The sequence below is a fragment of the Lytechinus variegatus genome, chromosome 13, assembly GCF_018143015.1.
Source record: "Lytechinus variegatus isolate NC3 chromosome 13, Lvar_3.0, whole genome shotgun sequence".
Lineage (NCBI taxonomy): Eukaryota > Metazoa > Echinodermata > Echinoidea > Temnopleuroida > Toxopneustidae > Lytechinus > Lytechinus variegatus.
This window is the reverse complement of record NC_054752.1, coordinates 26,293,418-26,313,763: the sequence shown is the minus strand read 5'-3', so window position 1 is coordinate 26,313,763 and position 20,346 is coordinate 26,293,418. Positions and strand designations below refer to the sequence as shown.

The window sequence follows — 20,346 nt, the reverse complement described above, 5'->3', positions numbered from 1 at the left end:
TTTGCTCACTCATGCGTGAATGAGAAATAATCACATGAAAGAGGAGATTCTAAGCTTTAAATTGGTAGGTCATTTGTCTATTTTATTTATGATTAAGTAATGATAAATGATCGCTAAATCTCGGTTTCGTTTTTTCTGGGACGCACTGTATATATATATTGTGGGTAAAGGGCATACATATCAAGACTACCATTGAAGTGAGTATTAAGGGTTAACCCTAACTCAGTGGCATGATTGGATGACAGTGTCTTACTTGCTCGCTACGCTGAGGACAGTGGACCTTAGACAGACTCGACCGGTCCAAGTTCGTGTGCATTTATTTGCCTTTCATAATAATTCCCAATGATTCCCATTATTAATCATATTCCATGTATGAGGGAAAGGAGCTGTCGGAACTACATTCAAGAAGTAAGGGAAACCCTCCGCGTTCATTGTTTGAGCTGGCACGCAATTAGTTGTAATCACTTTGATATCTGCCTTCGGATGACCTCAAACCTTTATTCAAAGAATTAATATATACTGCATGAAATATACAGGTAAGATTTTATCTACGTGATTGCCTATTTTTTCTCTGATTGCTCAGTCCCCAGGCGATTTATGGTTCTTTTAAGGAAGATATAATAGTTTTGGAAGAGACTGAACCCATTAATATTTCATGCATTTTATAGGCATAGCTTTAATTATAGGTAATCTCTTCTAAGTCCCACACCTGGGTCGAGTGTGGCAGAAGTTGTTGTTGTTGATGATGTTGCTGTTTGTTCTTATTCTTGTTGTTTTGTAATAGGAGATCAAATATGAATATTTTTTCCACGATGTTAAAAACTTTCATGTCTTTTTCCAGACACAATGAGCTACAAATACTCGTTGATTGTACTACTGGTGGTGATATCCACTGTCACAGCTACCAGGAAGGATCCCAATTTTCAGGAGGGTAGAACGGCTATCGTTCACCTCTTCGAGTGGAAATGGGCCGACATCGTCAGGGAATGTGAAGAGTAAGCATTTAAATTGTTTTGTTTTTTAGGATCGACCATGGTAGACATGGTAGACATTGGAATGTGCTTTGGGTCCTCTTTTAATACTTGTTGGGGCAACGTTTAGGACCCTGGTCTAATATCTATCAAAACCGTTAAAGGTCAAGTCCACCCCAGAAAAATGTTGATTTGAAACAATAGAGAAAAATCAGACAAGCACAAAGCTGAAAATTTCATCAAAATCGGATAAGAAAGTTATGACATTTCAAAGTTTCGCTTATTTTCAACAAAATAGTTATATGAACGAGCCAGTTACATCCAAATGAGAGAGTCGATGATGTCACTCACTCATTATTTCTTTTGTTTTTTTTATTGTTTGAATTATACAATATTTCAATTTTTACGACTTTGACGATTAGGATCTCCTTGCCTGAAGCACAAAATGTTAAAATAATGGAATTCCATGTGTTCAGGGAGGAGTGAAAGTTCATTTCACATGACAATGACGAGAAAATATAAATATTTCATATAACAATTTACAAAAGAAATAGTGAGTGAGTGATGTCATCATTTCTCTCATTTGGATGTAACTGGCTCGTTCAAGTAACTATTTTGTTGAAAATAAGCGAAACTTTAAAATGCCATAACTTTCTTATTTTACATCCGATTTTGATGAAATTTTCAGTGTTATGCCTGTTGAATTTTTATCTTTTTATTCAAATCAAGTTTTTGTTGGGGTGGACTTCTCCTTTAAGGGCCTTTTCCTCTCGCAAAGAGGATTCATTCCAAGAAAAAACATAATTTATAGCACCATAGGCCATGCTTTGCTGGGATCACCTTCTATAATCGCAGCTACAGAGCACTGATATGTATACTAATATATTCTTTAATGAATGATATACTGTCTATCTTTATATCAGAAGAATTATATTTACTCATGCATTCTCAGAAAATAATCAACCGAAAATATATAGTTATCGACTTGCCAACGCGTTTCTTTAAAAAGCAAAAATAAATATGCATGTATGATAATTTCCGTTCTTATACAAGCACTGATTTAAGAATAGGATAGCCAGAAGAATAAGATTATTATACATTGATGCAACGAATTATTTTTTTTTAATATGAAAAAGAGTGTTTATGTCAGCCTGCGTATTTTCTGCAATCACCAGAGAATGTCCCATTTCAATTTGTATATTAATTTGAGCTCCGTGTGTTTCATAATGAAAATTTTTAATTTGGAGATAAGCTCAGCGCATTTTGTTGATTTTTGTTAGACTGAAAACAAACTGTTGTTATCAATGAAGGTCTCTTGTGTGTGTCTTGTATCAATTCTGTACTTATCTAACCTTGCTTTGTGCAAGATAAGAACCGAGGATGCTTTGAAATAAGTTCAAATTAATTAACTTCAGTACATCCTTAAAATCATGATAAATCATGTATAATTCTTGTGAAAGAATGAAGACACGTAATCCGTTTACCGTCTGCATCTTACATTTTTAAAAACCCGTGATTTTACAGAAAATAAACAGATTTTGGAGAAAGCAATAACAGAATCATTCTGTAAATTCATAAAACAGGAATTTTTTTGCAATTTAACATAACAGGTCTGTTAAAAAAAGGGGAAAAGGGTGTTTTTATTCAAGGAAATTTGTAAGATTCCATACACCAAATACCAAATTCCTGTAAGATTACGCAATTCAATAAGATTACAGATGATCTCGAGACTCTGCTGCAGGAACTTCTTTTATTTTAAGGATAAATTTTCTAACAGTGTAGGATAATGCGTAGCAGAATATCGCTGTGCAGTATGAATTAATAATCTGATCTCAACAAATAACCTGCTGCTGTTTCATGAATTCAAACAATTCATTCATCAGAAGAAAAAAGTTCCCATCTTAATGAGACAGCAAAAGAAAAATGGAGATCTATAAACTGAATAATATACTTGCGATGTCAGGTGTTTCAGAATTTGTAAAAAATTAAAACAATTGAAACCTGAAACTAACTTGTTATCCATTGTCAAAGGTCTTGTTCATATCTTGGTAGATGATAGGTGGATCAGGGCCCCGTCTTACAAAGAATTACGATCGATCCAATCCAGGCGCGTACGCAAGGGGGGGGGTCGGGGGTTCAACCCCCCCCCCTTTTCGTTTCCTTTTTTTTTTTTTTTTTTTTTTTTTTGCTTGTCTCCCCAGAGGTCGGTCTGGTCAAGGATTTATCGGGCAAGCGCCTGATAACTCCTTGGTCTGGTTACGGACAGTTCCCCTACCCAATAATGTATATGACAGCAATAATGAACAGAATCTCATGTTTCCGACGAAAAACGCAGAAAAAATTTCCGCTCGCTTCGCTCGCTCCATTTTATTATATCTTTTATTTCCGCATGTCGCCGACATGATCACGGTATCGCCATTAACAAGGCCATACATGATTATCATGATGTATACTTATCAATACAAGTGAACCAAGACAAAGACATACGTTTTCTTACAAAATATGTTTTACCAATATGAAAACCAAAATGACGGAAAACGCTAAAATGTCGGTTAGCTCGCTCCGCTCGCTCGTAATAATTTATGAAATTCCATAAGTATCTAGTCTCCTGTTCAAGGCCGTATTATGAGTGTTACGAATAGAAGGACATGTAGCATCGACTAATACTTGATTTACTAACAAACTATTGACAAGAAATGAATGTTTTGACGGGAAAACGCGAAAATTTCGGCTCGCTCACTCCGCTCTCTCGTAATCATTTATGAAATTTCTTAAGTTTCTAGTCTCTTGATCAAGACCATATCATGAGACTTACGAGCAGAAGGACATGTATCATCAACTAATATGTAATCATTACCAAGAAGCTTTTGAGAAGAATTGTATGTTTTGACGGAAAAACGCAAACATTTCTTCTCGCTTGCTCCGCTCGCTCGTAATTATTCATGACATTTCTCAAGTTTCTAGTGTTCTGATCAAGGCCATATCCAGGCGCGTAGCCGGGGGGGGCGGTCGCCCCCCCCCCCCAAAACGTCCCCAAAAAGAAAAAAAAGAAGGGAAAAGAGGAGAGGAGAAAAGGAAAAGGGAAGGAAAGAAAGGGAAGAAAGGTAGCTTTGTGTTTTTTCTATTTATTCTTTATTTTTTTCTCAAAAGAGAAACTCCTTCACTCTTCTTGCTTTAAATTCATATATGAATTTTGCTTCCGCGCTGCGCGCGGTTAAATGACAATATTGAAGTTCTCCATTGTTCCCCCACCTTTTCTCTAACCCTGTTTTTCCACCTCAGCTATGTGCTTCTTGCCAGTTAAAGTTAAAATTGTATACATTAGGGAATGTATTTGAGTAAGGTTAGGCCGAAGTAAATGTATGAAGTTATCTTTTTTTTCAATTGATCGCGCAACTTCTGGTCTGGTCGGCTCCGAGCGGGTAAAATCTTTATATCAGTTTCTGCCGTCACCTCCATAAAGTCAGCTTCTCCCGCTTTTCAGCTCATTACTATAAACAACCATAATTTGGGGGCAAACAGGTTCCTAATTTAAAAAGAGGAAGGTATGGAATTCGTGTCGTATTAAATAAAAAAGTACAATATATTTTTTATCATATTGTATTAAACTTCATGTCATTTCCCTGTATACATTCATCTCCTGTCCTGTTTTGCGCCCTCAGTTTGAAAGAAGTAAATGTATGAAGTTATCTTTTTTTTCAATTGATCGCGCAACTTCTGGTCTGGTCGGCTCCGAGCGGGTAAAATCTTTATATCAGTTTCTGCCGTCACCTCCATAAAGTCAGCTTCTCCCGCTTTTCAGCTCATTACTATAAACAACCATAATTTGGGGGCAAACAGGTTCCTAATTTAAAAAGAGGAAGGTATGGAATTCGTGTCGTATTAAATAAAAAAGTACAATATATTTTTTATCAAATTGTATTAAACTTCATGTCATTTCCCTGTATACATTCATCTCCTGTCCTGTTTTGCGCCCTCAGTTTGAAAGAAGTAAATGTATGAAGTTATCTTTTTTTTCAATTGATCGCGCAACTTCTGGTCTGGTCGGCTCCGAGCGGGTAAAATCTTTATATCAGTTTCTGCCGTCACCTCCATAAAGTCAGCTTCTCCCGCTTTTCAGCTCATTACTATAAACAACCATAATTTGGGGGCAAACAGGTTCCTAATTTAAAAAGAGGAAGGTATGGAATTCGTGTCGTATTAAATAAAAAAGTACAATATATTTTTTATCAAATTGTATTAAACTTCATGTCATTTCCCTGTATACATTCATCTCCTGTCCTGTTTTGCGCCCTCAGTTTGAAATTTGAATGACACTTAAGTTTCTTTATATTCAAAATGAAGCGCTTCAGGATAAGTCAAAAAAATTAATCATCCTTTATTATATAGATAGATAATTTCAATAAATCACAGAAGTTTCAACTTTATGCGCACTATTTTCCTTGTAATGAAGTTCAATAATCTTAGAAAATCAATTGAATTAGAGACGATTGGGTATTAGAAATATCTACATTTGATGAAACGTCCGCCCTTTGAAATTTCAGAGTTTCATTGCTCATCGCGGGGAGGAATATCTTCCTCTACCAATCTTCTCCTCTGTTTTGCGAGTTAAAAATATGCACTGATGCTAAATTGTTTGTAATCAAATCTGATCTTTCCAAAGAAAGTTTCAATATATCTTTGAGAATACCCTTTTCTCGGGACCCTTTTTATGGCAAGAAAAATTGATAAATCACTTTAGCTTCCGCGCTTCGCGCGGAGTTATTATCATTTTAATTTCCTCCATTGTATACCTCTTTTGTGCGTTTACAATCACTTTTGAAAACAAGGTACAAAATCGCAATATAGTCAACCGAATTGGGGGTACTAGAGACAAGAGAAACGGCTCCTTTTCATTTTAATTTATGAAACACTAAAAGCTTCGCGCGGGAGGGGGAAACTCCCCCTCCCTGCACCCACCCCCTAGGGAGCGCGCTTCGCGCGCTCTGTAAGTGTTGGCACGCTTCGCGTGCATTTACCGCCCCCTCCAAAATGAAATCCTGGCTACGCGGTTGGCCATATCATGAGTGCTACGATCCGAAGGACATGTAGCATCGACTATGATACCAATAAACTATTGACAAAAAGGTTATGTTTTCAACGCAAAAATGAGAACATTTCTGCTCGCTCGCGGGTCATGACCGCACTGTTACATACCCATCCCCACTTAAATGTTATTGTCTTATTTGCAGCGCTGAAAAAAAAAATCATCACCTCCCCCCCCCCCGCTCATCACTTTTTAGAGACTGGGCGGGAGATTTAAAAAAAAATCAGCTCGAAACCCCCCCCCCCCCTTTCAAAAATCCTGCGTACGCGCCTGATCCAATCTATGGAAATCCATCAGTGTCATAATTTCTTCTTCAGGAAATTTGTAAAATGTCCTTTGTAAACAAAGGAGAACACACCAAATTATCAAGATATCAATGAATTTATGGATATACATTCATATCTAGAATTTTTTTGAACAAACACGAATTTTATATGTTGACGTTGCTGGCCGCCCATAGTTGCGATTGATCGGATCAATCTCAACTCTTTGTAAGACAGGGCTCAGGTCTACAAATAAACATGACGGGCAGATGAGTAATTAACCTATGCTACCTACAGTCACACCGGTGAAACCGACTCCAAACCGACCGATATCATGCCATTGGTAATAATGTAAAAGGTTTGGTATGTCAGGGAGTCGGTTCCACAAGTGTTCACACTAAGAAATGTTTGGACCCTAATGAAGCACTTGTACCAACCTTTAGGAGTGTAATCTTGCACCCTAAGTGGCAAAAAATTTACCTTTTTATTATTAAATGCACCAAGAAATGCTCGCTTGCACCCTAATAGGTGCAAATGCGAACCTGTTAAGGTGCATAGTACTTGACATTAAAAAGGGTTCAAATTTGAACCTTTATCACATTGTTTAATTTCGCACCCTATAGGCATGATTGGGTACCTAACATAGCTAAATGCACCCACAAATGAGCATAATTACACTCATTAACATACTTTAGGGTGCAGCTATTGTACCAACCCGGAGGGTTCAAATTTGATCCCCTATTTCTTAGTGTGTTGAGTGTGGCATAACAATATGTCAATAGGAACCATTTTTTTAATTTAAAAAAATAACGATTAAATGTTAACAAATTAAAATTTAAATCTTTTAGCTTTATATTCTTTTTAAATAAGGTTTAGTTCTAATTTTCGGCTGGTCACTATATCAACAGCCGATCTAGATTTATCGTTTATCTTTGGAATTTAGAGCGTGTGTGTCTTCAAGGTATGCCCGTATACATGGATGAGTGTGTGTGTGTGTGAGAGAGAGGGAGGGTGTGTGGGGGTGTGTGTGCGTGAGTGCGTGTATAACAGTGCTTGCTTGCATATCTGAGCGTGTGGGATCTTTATTTTTGTAATTATTGCTTATGCTTTAATGGTTTATCATCTATTTCTTCCTTTTTATTACAAATGTGCTATGCATTTAGTCTTTTATTGTGATTATACAGGTACCTCGGATGTCACCTATTTGATTTGGTAGAATTCTCTACTCCTATATCAAGAGAGGAAGGACTGGTGCCCATGGTGGCGTTGGCAGCGGTAGACTTCCAACCAGTCGGCTTTTAAAGGGGAAGTTCACCCTGACAAAAAGTTTATTGTAAAAATAGCAGAAAAAATAATTAAAAATATTGCCGAAGGTTTGAGGAAAATTCATCAAATAATTAAAAAGTTATTAGAATTTCAATTATTTGATTTGTGACGTCATATGCGAGCAGCATTCCTACATAGCGAATGGTAAAAAATCAATAAAATGTCATTTTCTCAGAAAATTGAAAATGGTTTTCACTGTAACTTTTGTATATCAATAGACAAATCATTTCACACCCGATCATGAAAAGAAAACAAAATTAAGTCATCAGGAACCATACAAAATTTGAAATTCATACATTTTATATTACATAACACATGGGGCAGCTGCTCGTTTATGACGTCACAAATCCAAAATTTTGAACTCTTATAACTTTCTTACTCTTTAACGGATTTTCCTCAAACCTTCACCAATATTTTTTACTATTTTTTCTGCTATTTTTACAACAAAGTTTTCTTCAGGGTGAACTTCCCCTTTAACTCGAGCTCTGATCATTATCCATGGCTCATTCTTATACCTCATCTCTTTTATAATGAATGTGCTACAGTTATCTCGGACCTCATCAGTTTGCTGGGGTGCAGATCTCCCCTCCAATGGAACACAGGGTCTACCCAGAGCTAGGATACCCTTGGTGGCAGCGGTACCAACCGGTCAGCTACAGTATCGATAGCAGGAGTGGTGGCAGAGAAGCCTTCGCTGACATGGTCAGACGATGTAACGATGCCGGTGTCCGGGTCTATGTCGATGCCATCGTCAACCATATGGCCAGTGGTACGCGTTGAAACAATTTTATGATATGAGCGTTCTATCCCCACAGACAGCCTCTTTGGAGGACATAATATTAATACACCTGTGAATAAGACAATAACAAATAATTTGGGATCCCCCAAAAAAATTAATAATAATAATAAATAAATAGATAAAATAAAATAATGATTATAATAAATAAATGATAAATGAATGAATAAATATATGAATTAATAAATAAATGAATAAATAATTCAGAAATATATAAATAGATAAATAGATAAAAAAATCAATTAAAAAAATCAATACCAAGAGAAAAAGAAAGGAAGTATAATCCACTGAACATGCTGAACCAAGCGTTGTGGCCCAGTGGATTAGTCTCCGGACTCTGAAACAGAGGGTCGTGGGTTCGAATCCCAACCATGGCGTAATTTCATTCAGCAAGAAATTGATCCACAATGTGCTGCACTCAACCCAGGTGAGGTAAATGGGTACCTGGCAGGAATTTATTCCTTGAAACGCAGCGCGCGTATTAACAGCTGCACTGCTAAAGCCAGGGTAATTATGCTGCATATACTGTACAGCGCTTAGAGACTTCTGACAAAGCAAGTGTTAAGCGCTATATAAGCAAGTATAATTTAAAAGAGGAGGTACTTGCTGGTCTGTTCAGCAAAAAAAGTTTTCATTTAAAAATGATGGGGACTTAATTGGGTTAAAAAAAACCGAGGGTTTCGTCTCCAAATGAAGGTTTTGGTCAATATATTTTAGCATACCAACCTAATTTCCAGGGGATTTCCGCAAAAGGGGATATTAATATGCAATATGCTATGTAGTTTGCTCGATGATGGACTAGACAATAAGGGAGTTGGAATGAACTTACATGAGCCCTTGATCGACCATGTACACTATGTCGTACCAACTGATGTAGCAACGACCATCCCGCGATCGACGTGTGCTCGAAATTTATCTCTTTTTCCCCCCAGTAATATCGAGAAGTATTCTCTTTGCGAAGACCAAAGCTACACACAAATTAATTCAGTCTTTGTATATGGATTTTGGTCAAATATCTTGACTTCTCAAGCAGGGGTTGTTCTTAAAGAACAAGTCTACCCCAACAAATAGTAGATTTGAATATAAATAAAGAGATAAATCCAAACACTGAAAATTTCATCAAAATCCGATGTAAAATAAAAAAAAAAGTTTTGACATTTTTAAGTTTCACTTAACTTATAAAAATAAAAAGTTAAATGCACATCCCGGTCGGTATCCAAATGAGGGGGCTGATGACAATGCTAAAAAAAATCTTTTGTATTTTATTGAATTAGATATTCTAAGTTCTCATTGTCCTGTGAAGCAAAATTCATTTCTCCCTGAACGCGGGAATTACCATTTTTTAACATTTTGTGGTTCATTCAAGTTGGTTCTTTATGTCAAATCTGTGAAAATTGAAATATTGTATCATTCAAACAATAACAAGAAATATTGAGTGAGGAACATCATCGGCTCTGGCAATTGCATGTGACTAAATTGTGCATATAACTATTTTGTGAAAAATAGCGAAACTTTAAAATGTTATAACTTTCTTATTTTACATCCGATTTTGATGAAAGTTTCAGAATTATGCCTGTCTAATATTTCTCTGTTGATTCAAATCAACATTTTCTTTGGTTGGAGCTTGTATCTATGTTGTTTTGTTATCAAAGCTTTAATAAACATAATTTGATATCACAACTGTGATTTTCCGTACCAAGAAACCACAATCGCTGCAGCTGAATAGTCTATTATATACTTATCATCATAAGCACTAGCGTACCTACGGGGGGCAGTCTGCCACCCTGACGAGCCACAACCCATGCAAAGGACGTATCCCTGTCCCCCCCCCCCCTCCTGCCGAGCTTTTGCTTGTCAATTTTTTTCTTGGTACGAAATCCTTTATTTGTGATTGGTAAAATGTGGAAAATCCTAGGTACGCCACTGATCATAACATACATTAATGTATTTAAGAATGTACCACTTGACTTTTGTTTTTTAATTTACGTAGTTTCCACATCTTACTAAGTCGTACCCTCAACCCATTACGTTGATCCCTAGACTTAAAACGTTCCATCTGCTTTCTTAAGGGTACGGGTTAGCTTGTGAATTGAGTAACCGAGTTAATAAAGTGGAGGAACGAGTAATTAGTAGGTCATGGAACGAGTTTGGAAAATGCAACATGTCATGTCGCAAGTTTGCTATATTACTGCATGGACGAAGCTGCATAATAATCACATTGTAATTACCCTTTTGTTTTAAATATAATTGTATGAAAACAGTTAAAACGCATAAAGTGTAATCAATATTACTGGCATTTCTTTTCTTCTTTTGGTTACCCCCCCCCCCCCACACACACACACACACGTTTCATATTTTAATTATGCAGTAAATTCAACGGTTAATGATACTTATAATTTCCCGGACGTGCCATTCACACCCGAAGACTTCAATGTGCCCAAAGGACTCTGTAACCTTACATCGGGGGATATAGCTCAAACAAGCTACGTAGACAGCTCATATGAAGTCCGCTACTGCAATTTACTATCGCTGGCCGATATTTACTATGGACCGGATAATGATAACTACGGAAAGACCAAGGTTTGTTTAAGATAATATTATAGCCTAAGATTTTGACATTCGTGAGTTTCCAAGTCCGATTTCCTCAGATTTTAAGAAAGAACGCCCCGTAATTGCAGCGCCACCCAAGGGCGGAAATCTCCCCGCAAAGGTAAGGGGACCAGGGGCTGGAAAATTTGACAGGCAAAAAAAAACCAAAAAGGAAAGGTCATCCTGTCCAAAATAGTGTTTTATCAGACCAAAATTAGCAGGGGACATTTGATATTGCGTCCCTCTATAAATTTTGGGTACGGGGACGCGTCCCCCTGTCCCCCTGGGATTTCCACCCATGGCTCCATCCACACGCACACACACTTTCATTCATGCACACAATCACTATCACGACAACATCAACTCCCCCACACAAAAATATAAGTCTACCCCCCCCCCTACACAACACACACCCTCACAACAACAAAAAAAGAAATCTGGTCATAAAAAACCTTTTAATTTAAAAACAATTCTTGACATCAAGAAAATATCACCTGTTTGCCTATGATGTGTATACCATTGTTTTAATTCAATTTTTGTATACGAAGGCGTTACCACTATGAATATAGTCACCCTTTGTCTTCCGAGGGAGGACACCCGTTGATAATCTTTTGAAAATATGTGATCGTACCGTGTCACATGACCATAATGACAAAGTGTCGCGTGATAAATAAAATATTTAGGCCTATATGCATATATTATGTCATAGGCGTGCCTACTTGACCCTGTCCTTGTCTCAAGTGTGTCACTTGACTTACATACAAGTACAATGTAATAAATAGTCCTATACACCTTGATGGGAAGATGACCTAGAATAGCTTTCTGTATACTGTCATGTTTAGATTTACAGTAATGATGAAATGACCTAATGAATAAAATCGTTACAACTAAAAAATCTCGTAAGTCTATTTTTTTTAATATGAGCCTTAACATGTGTCATTTTATCAACATAAATACGATAATGATTATTTATTTCTCTTTTGCTCTCACAATACTTTTTTAATATAAATTCATGTTTTTAATATAAATCATCAAGAATTACAGTATATACAATAGATTGGGATGACAGCAATGTAAATACAAAAAACATAAAAAGAATAAATATTAACAATAATGTAAAAAAAAAAACTCTGTACAATTTCGGATGAAAATAACTTTACAATTTACTTTTGTTGCTATTTATCTATTCTTAATGATAAGGTGTTGGAGTATCTCAACGACCTCATATCGATGGGTGTTGCCGGATTCCGAATTGATGCTGCAAAACACATGCCTCCCGACATACTTGCTGATATTTTAGACGGGTAAGTAAAATTATTATAATGTTTGGTAATCATGGTAATGGTGATTTACCATTTGTGCGTGAAAATGTGTATCACGTTCATAGCATACAGAAACATTTCACTTTGTTATGACTTGGTGACTTTATAATAGCAATAATGATCATAAGGTTTTATTAATCCAGCTAGGATAGCCAATTCTGTGTAGATGAAACTGTTCTGGAAACTGGCCCTGCTTCACTGGACGTTGTGATGTAATCCTGTATTTGGGATAGTTTAAAAAAAAAAGTTCGGGCCTTGGGGCATTAAGGGGGCATTAAAGTTAAGAGCGACTTTATAAACGACTGGTAAACCTTTCTTTTACCACAAGAAAGGATCATCAGTCGTTCTTAAAATCGTTTACAGAAACACCCACCTGGGGAGTGTTGTGAAATTTCTCAGCCAATCAGAATCAAGGCGAGATGTCAGATCTGACAACTTGTCAGACAAAAATGTTGATGAAACGCTCCCCGGTCATGTTCATTGGAGGGTAATAATATCCATGTCCTTTGGAAGCGCATAGAGACGTTGCATGTATTCATAATGTGTTATGCGGTACTAGTATATAAGAACTGACTTTTTATTTCCCTATAGCTACTCCCTCTCTAAACTCGCCTATACAATCTACGGTGAGGATTTTTTTATTGGGGGCGAAAACGATCACTTTCATTCCAGCAATGAGATGACGATTGTCGAGAGCAGTGATCTGTCTGGCCTGGTCTGAAAATCTCAGGATATCAATATATATCCTTATTTTCAGATATTTAATACTTATCAGACTGGTGTTATATTTTGCTAACCCCAAAAAATCTATAAAAAAAGGGGCTAAATACGGGGCCTTATTGCCAATCATTTAGTTATCATCACTGCGATTTAATTCCATTACGATGTCAAATAGACACAAGATGACTTCGGTAGTTTAGATAACGATGCCTATATATTCCAAATTTGTTTACAATTTGTACCAAAAGTAGCATCATGATCGATATTTTTCAACCTCACCTTAAACATGTTAAACCCTTTCCTATCTTTTTCATCCGTTATACAGTCTCGATGATTGCACATTTGGCGGGAGCCCTTGGGTCTACAATGAGGTCATCGATGTTAACGAAGCTGAGGCCATTCGTTCTTCTGAGTACTTCGAGTGTGGTGATGTTACTGAATTCCGGTACTGCGATGCGATAACACTCCTTGGTCGGGGGACAAAAAATGCAAGTGACTACGAGGACTTTGGATTTGATGACAAATGGGGAATGATGCCTAATGAGAATGCTGTCGTCTTTGTGGAGAATCATGATAACCAGCGGAATCATGGAGCCGGCGGGGATATCCTGGCCTTCCAAGAGCCACTCCCTTACAAGAAAGCCGTCGCGTTCACCCTTGCCTGGCCTTACGGAACCAAACGACTCATGAGCAGCTACGAATTCGAAAATTCTGACCAGGGACCTCCTTCCAACGAGAACGGCGAAATCGACGACGTCGTCATCAACAGCCGTGGCCTGTGCGACGGCGGGTGGGTGTGTGAACATCGCTGGCATGAGGTTCGTAACATGGTCTGTTTCCAGAATACCGTGGAAGGAGAGGACGTGGAAAACTGGTGGGACAACGGTAAAAATGCCATCGCTTTCTCTCGAGGGGACAAGGGGTTCTTTGCCTTGAACAACGAAGAGATCACCGTTACCGAGGTTGTTCAGACTGGTCTTCCAGAAGGTAAATATTGCGATCTCATCAGCGGGGATCCTACCACAGACGGATGCTCCGGCAGGATCGTAGAAGTCGGTGCCGACGGGACCGCCGAGATTACGCTTATACCAAGCGGACGCCACGGTGATGATGCCATTCTTGCTTTGACCAAAGAGGCAACGTTCGGTCGAGGCAACTATGAGGGTTGTCTTTTCACCGGAGCTGGAACACGACTTGTCCCGAGTTTGACCTGGATCTCAATGCTTCTCGCTTTTCTGTTTCTGAAGTGGGCATAAAAATGAATGTTTCCCAATCAGGCCTACTTTAAAGCATCGTAAATAATCCTTTCTACAAATCTCCGACGATCTAGCTTGTCAAATAAAGTTCTTTTCCGTTTTTAGTCGACATTCCATTCACTTATTTTAATCTACCTCTTCAAGAATTCTTTTGGTTGGATATACGTTTCCGAAATACAACATGGATAAGGCCTATATAGCAATGCTTCTTTGATTCTTGTCAACAATTCGCTTGGATATGGCTTAATTACGTCACTACTGACATACCTTTGACATTTAATGATCTAATTATGAATAAAATACATAATTATGTTAACTTGGAGATAAATTTGACGAGATCCGTAGAAAGAAATACAGGCGAAAAAAGTCTTCTAGCCCTAATCATGACGAGAGCAATCTGGAAGCCCGATTCCATGCAGTCTGTATATTTCAGGCATGCACTCCGATGAGTTGAGACATTTTCAGACATTTTCAGCGAACAAAAAGTAAAGCAGGAGGCCGCGGAACAATATTTCTATAATTAGGGCGCTGAGCCAAAAGTTTGTGGCCAGTTTTGGTTCTGACCAGTCAAAAATCATAATCAAATGTTAGTTTTTATGTTTTGGTTTACGTTTATGAAGTGTGGGTTGTAGCCACCCCCTCCCCCCCCCTCTTTACCCTGACCCCTCCGGTTCCGCGGCCTCCGTGAAGTGACATCAGTTGGAATACAGAGGCAACTGATTGACCAATATTACTTATCATGCTATAGTAGTTCTAAAGTTACCCACGAAACAAAATCATATCATCATCATTTTCCTTCGGAGATAAAAGAAATCATCTTAAAGTTTTGCCATGTTTTCCATCATAATGGTAGACATTACCGTCATTCGAACCATGCTTAGATAACAATAATCTTGTCTCTAAAATTATTTGTACAATCTGCTCGCTTACAATAAACATGTACTTAAATTTCGAAACCTATATCAGTTGGTGAAAATAATAATGGGAGATGAAAAATTTGAGTTATGTTATTTGTATATTTGTAGGGCCCCGGCTATAAGCAGTCTTGCTTCTTAGGGGTCCTGACCATTAAGAAACTTGTAACCTGTTATATTTTGAATTTGTTGTATTATGTTATTCTTGTAAATATTTTGATGTCTTTTTAATGGTCAATAAATTGAATTGAATTGAATTGAGTTCGCTTTCATCTTTATTGAAATACTTTATTGAAATCATACTCTGATGCCGTATCGAAGTTCTGAAACGAATGTGATGTAAGATTTGATGGAAATTTGAAAATGGCTCGAAGGCACTAACTTGTGCTAGAATGAATCTCCTAAGTAATATCCCCAACTCTTGGCGTGTAAGGTTTCATTTCTTTATCTATAATGATACAAAAATTGCGTGCAGATATTATGTTTGTTCGTGTTATTTACACTAGCAATCGGTTTCATGAGTAATGATAACATGCGTCATCAATAAATTCATATTTAATCTACGGTATCAAACCCCCCCCCCCTCTCTCTCTCTCTCTCTCTCATGCTCGATCTGTTTTTCCATAATCTATTATTACTTTCCATCCTTTTCATTTCTTTTCTTATTTATTTCCTTACTTTGCTTTATTCCCTTTCTTTCACCTTTAATCGCTTCCTTTCTTTTCTCTCTAAAGAGGTGGTCCGGGATGAAAATGTTTATAATTAAATAAATAAAGCAAGATTCACAGAGCCATTTGCTGAAAATTTATTGGATAACAAATAACGAAGTTATTTAATTTTAAAGTTTATCAATATTTTGTTTTTAAAAAAAGTAAGTTATATGCACATCCATGAATATTCATTAGGTGCGCTGATGATGTCACATCCACACTTTCCTTTTTCAAATGTTATTACCTGAAATCATTTTTTTTTCTTCATTTGTTCATACATAAGTGTAAATGATGTGTCTCCATTATGATAAAATAAGTTGCGGCAATAATAACTAATGCAAATAATCAATTGTCAATCCATTTGTTTTAGTTCTTGGTAGAACATTTTTGAATAAACTCAATTTCATATAATAAAATACAAAAGAACAAGGGTGGGGGGTTTGACATTATCAGCCCACCTAATGAATTTTCATAAAAAAGACATACCTAGAACTGTTTCATCGGAATAATGCAAATCTTTCAATTTCAATAACTTCGTAATTTGCTATCCGATTTTGATCAAATTTTCAGCATTTTGCTTTGTGAATTTTACTCTATTTATTGAGATATAAATATCTCCAGCCTGGACCGTCTCTTTAATCCCCACTCCTTTATTTGACAATTCATACGCCTTTTTTCTTTCCTTACCGTATTCCATTCATCTAATTTTCATTAAATACGCATTATTAGAGTACTTTTCACTTTGTTCATTGAATTCAATTATTCCTGATGATAATCCGAAATAAAAGTTTCATAATTAAATTGACGTCATGGCTCTATAAGCGGATTTTATTTGTTCCCTTGTATATTCGCATAGATGTGGTTTTACTTGATTATTTTATATAATTTCTTCACTTATTCGTTTTTTTAATGTTGTATAGATATATTTGCAAATAGTGCATCTATAGCAGTGACCATGTACATTGTGTTATGCGCATTGACATATATTGTTTAATCCATTGCCATATATACAGCAAAAGAATTGGTTTTAAAAAGTGTATTGGTATAGATGTTTCTATGATGATTTTAATTTATTGCAGTCTTAATCATAATTTATCTAATTTCCTTGACTATTTGACGACTTTTAGTCATTCACATATATGATATTTATATGATATATATATATATATATATACATATATATATATATATATATATATATATATATATATATATATATATATATATATATATATATATATATATATATATATATATATACAAATGTGTCAAGTTATACATGTACAACAGCTTTGGCAACTCTTTTATTCAAATATTGTGTGAAAGAAATGAATGAAGAGAACAATGGTAGGCGTAGCTTAAATCAAGTCTCCCAGAGCTATCTACCTTTGGAAAAATTGGTGATGCCGAAAAAAGTCTCTGCCGGGAATATATATATTTGTGTGTGGGGGGGATGTCGGGGTGTGCGTGTGTGTGTGTATGAATATGATATTGCTAAGAAGACCAAAATTTGAGTAGATATTTAAATCAATGTTGTGGTCAAAATCAGGAGGTCATAAAGTTCATTACATTCATGAAAATATCTCACATTCGCAACAATTATAGATCAATGATGTTAAAGGGATAACTTTAACTTTAGATGGTTCGTGTTTGCTATGAAAGGACAAGAGCATCTCAACAAAATGTTGATTCAAATAAAACGAGAAACATCCATCCAGGCCTGTCATAATCGGTTGAAAATAAGAAAGCTGTGACATTATTTAAGTGTCGCTAAATTTGACAAAATAGTTACATGTACAAATTATTGTACATCCTTGTCAGTATGTAAATGAGGGGAATGATGACATCACTCATTAACTATTTCCTTTTATTATCTGATTACAGGTATATTTTCTCCTCATTGTCTAACTTGTAGAATTACCATTGTTATAACACTTTTTGGGTTCCGCCGAGTTGGTCCTTAATATCTCAATCTGTGAAAATGAGATATTGTACAATCCAAACAATGAATAAAAAAAGAAATATTGAGTGATGGACATCATCGACTTTCTCATATTCATGTCAATGAGTTGTGCATACATCTGTTTTGTGAAATTTCATGACTTTCTTTTTGTATATTCATGGTTTATTTGTTCCAAAAATAACAATACACATTTTGCAGCCAATGGCTGAAAAAAATGTGTTTACAAACGGTTCACAAATAGATTTTTAAAAATTACATTTTCAAAATAATGCATGTATTAGACCTCGTAGACTTCAGAAAAATCGTTGATCAATGTTGGGCCGACATAGATATATTCAGACAAATGGAAAAGGCGATTAAAGTTTGATAAATTGAAGAGAGTTGTTTAATTAATCATACATTCTTTCCGTTAGATCAATCATTATTTGCTGCAAATCGCTCAAAAGAAAGCCTGTAAAATATGCGAGCGCAAAACGCGAGTTTAAGTCTTTTAATATTTCATTATTCAAACTTGAAAATCGAACATTCTCTGCAATTCTTATGATCATAATCAAGATGCGTACAATACGAGCGCGAAAAGGGACCTCCCGGACAAATTGATTAAGTGATGTCAGCCTGACACTTGCACGATTTTGTGTCACGCATTGGCACGACTCAAGTCGTGCCAGTGCGCAAACTAGTCGTGAACTGGCGTGAAGTGTGCGTAAACACGTCGTGACATGTCGTGACTGCGTGCCATGTCGGGACGAGAATTTTGAGATGTTCAAAATTTTGGTCACGACAAAATTTAGCGACCGGGTCGTGAACTATGCGCAAACTGTTCGTGAACTCGTCGGGACGACGCGGGAGGATGCGTGGCAGTGCGCGCCATGCCACGACTGTCACGAATGGTTCACGAACAGCTCACGTTGTGTTCACGAATAGTTCAGCACGACACCGTCCGAATAGCGCAAACTCGTCGTGCCAATGCGAGAAGTGCGTAAACTATGCATGAACTCGTCATGCCAGTTCGTGTCAATGTGAAAACTGACGGGCACGCATTCATGAACTTTTTGTGAACTCGTCGTGAACTTGTCGTGAACAATGCGTGAACAAGTCGTAAAACAGTGCGGGAGCCTCCCAGTTCGTGCCCCAAAATGGCACGACTTGCCACGATAAAATCGTGGCCAAAAGTCGTGCAAGTGTCAGCCTGGCTTGAGTTATACAAAAGGTGAACATTTCTTCATCTGACTTTAAATGTAGAAGTTTGCGGTTTCATAAAAATCTACTTTTTATAATAGTTGTTACATAATAATGTATGAGTGTAAGGATCTTTTGGAATGGGACTACTGAACAGGAAAGAATACGAAAAAAGAGAAATTTCTTGACCGTTTAATAATAAAATAATAAACATAAATCTGTATAGCGCAGCTTTTATATGAATAAATTCAGATGTGCTTGTTCAGAGTTATTTTACTTCATTCTATGTGTACACAGCAATTATAAAGATATGTTTTCGATTTCGATTTGAAGATAGTAAGAGATGGAAAACTTCAGTCTTATGTCAATTGGCAGGCTATTTTATTTAGGGGCAGCAAGTGCAAATGCGCGATCGCCCAATGTGATTTTTGTTTTGTGAAAGGGGATCAATAACTTCGTTATCAATAATGATTGGGAAAATGAGATGACGCGTTTTGCCCCGGAAAATGCTTTTTCTGCATTTAAGTATGGGGGATGGTCGATCCAGGATTAGGGAGAAAAGAGAGGTTATATTGATTTCACATTTTGAAGCATCTTCAGTTCATAATGACAAAGAATTTTTTTTTTTGTAATTCATATCTGGATCACATAAAGATGTGGGAAAATGGGCTAGATGCTACCAAATAGTCCCATGACCGATAAATACAAAAGGAAAGAAGCGGGGAACGTGAAATATTGAATAATTTTCTTGATGTTGAATAAATTACTATCTAAAACGTTTTTTCATAGGTCTCACCCGTCCCCCCCCTCTCTCTCTCCCAACTGTAGTGTTTCACCGTACACAATTTGTTTGCCCCCTCAAAACGTTCGACCTTCATCTATATAGAAAGTGATTTAAGATCTCGCAAGAAATGAAGATCGTCCTAAAAGGGATTAGTCATTTTAGGATATACTGGGATAGAACGGATAAATGATTAGTGGGAAGAACTGAGGAGGAAAATATTACTATGAGTAGTAGCAGTAGTAGTAGTACTACTACTAGTAGTAGTAGTAGTAGTATTAGTAGTAGTAGTAGTCACGGTAGTAGTAGTAGTAGTAGTAGTAGTATAGTAGTAGTAGTAGTAGTAGTAGTAGTAGTAGTAGTAGTAGTAGTAGTAGTAGTAGTAGTAGTCAAGGGCGCCGGAAGCGGGGGGGGGGGGCAGGGGGGCACTTGCCCCCCCCCCCCCAAGAAAATTTGGGGGGGGGGCAAAA

The 20,346-nt window shown here is 36.8% G+C and overlaps 1 protein-coding gene across 1 annotated transcript; it reads left to right on the top strand.

Annotated features, from left to right (window-relative positions):
* Positions 1-197: 197 nt before the first annotated feature.
* LOC121426914 (alpha-amylase-like) lies at positions 198-14,681 on the top strand. The gene is made up of 6 exons (XM_041623324.1): positions 198-536; positions 842-995; positions 8,192-8,415; positions 10,811-11,022; positions 12,232-12,335; positions 13,399-14,681. Exons 1-6 carry the CDS (start codon positions 524-526, stop codon positions 14,327-14,329), a joined length of 1,638 nt encoding a protein of 545 aa, XP_041479258.1. The 5' UTR covers positions 198-523; the 3' UTR covers positions 14,330-14,681.
* The last annotated feature ends 5,665 nt before the right edge of the window (positions 14,682-20,346 follow it).

Bases quoted from the DNA above. Each gene is read 5' to 3' on its own strand.
- LOC121426914 (XM_041623324.1), top strand. The intron at 996-8,191 runs GTAAGCATTTAA...AATGTGCTACAG, and splicing joins ATCGTCAGGGAATGTGAAGA to TTATCTCGGACCTCATCAGT. The intron at 12,336-13,398 runs GTAAGTAAAATT...TCCGTTATACAG, and splicing joins CTTGCTGATATTTTAGACGG to TCTCGATGATTGCACATTTG.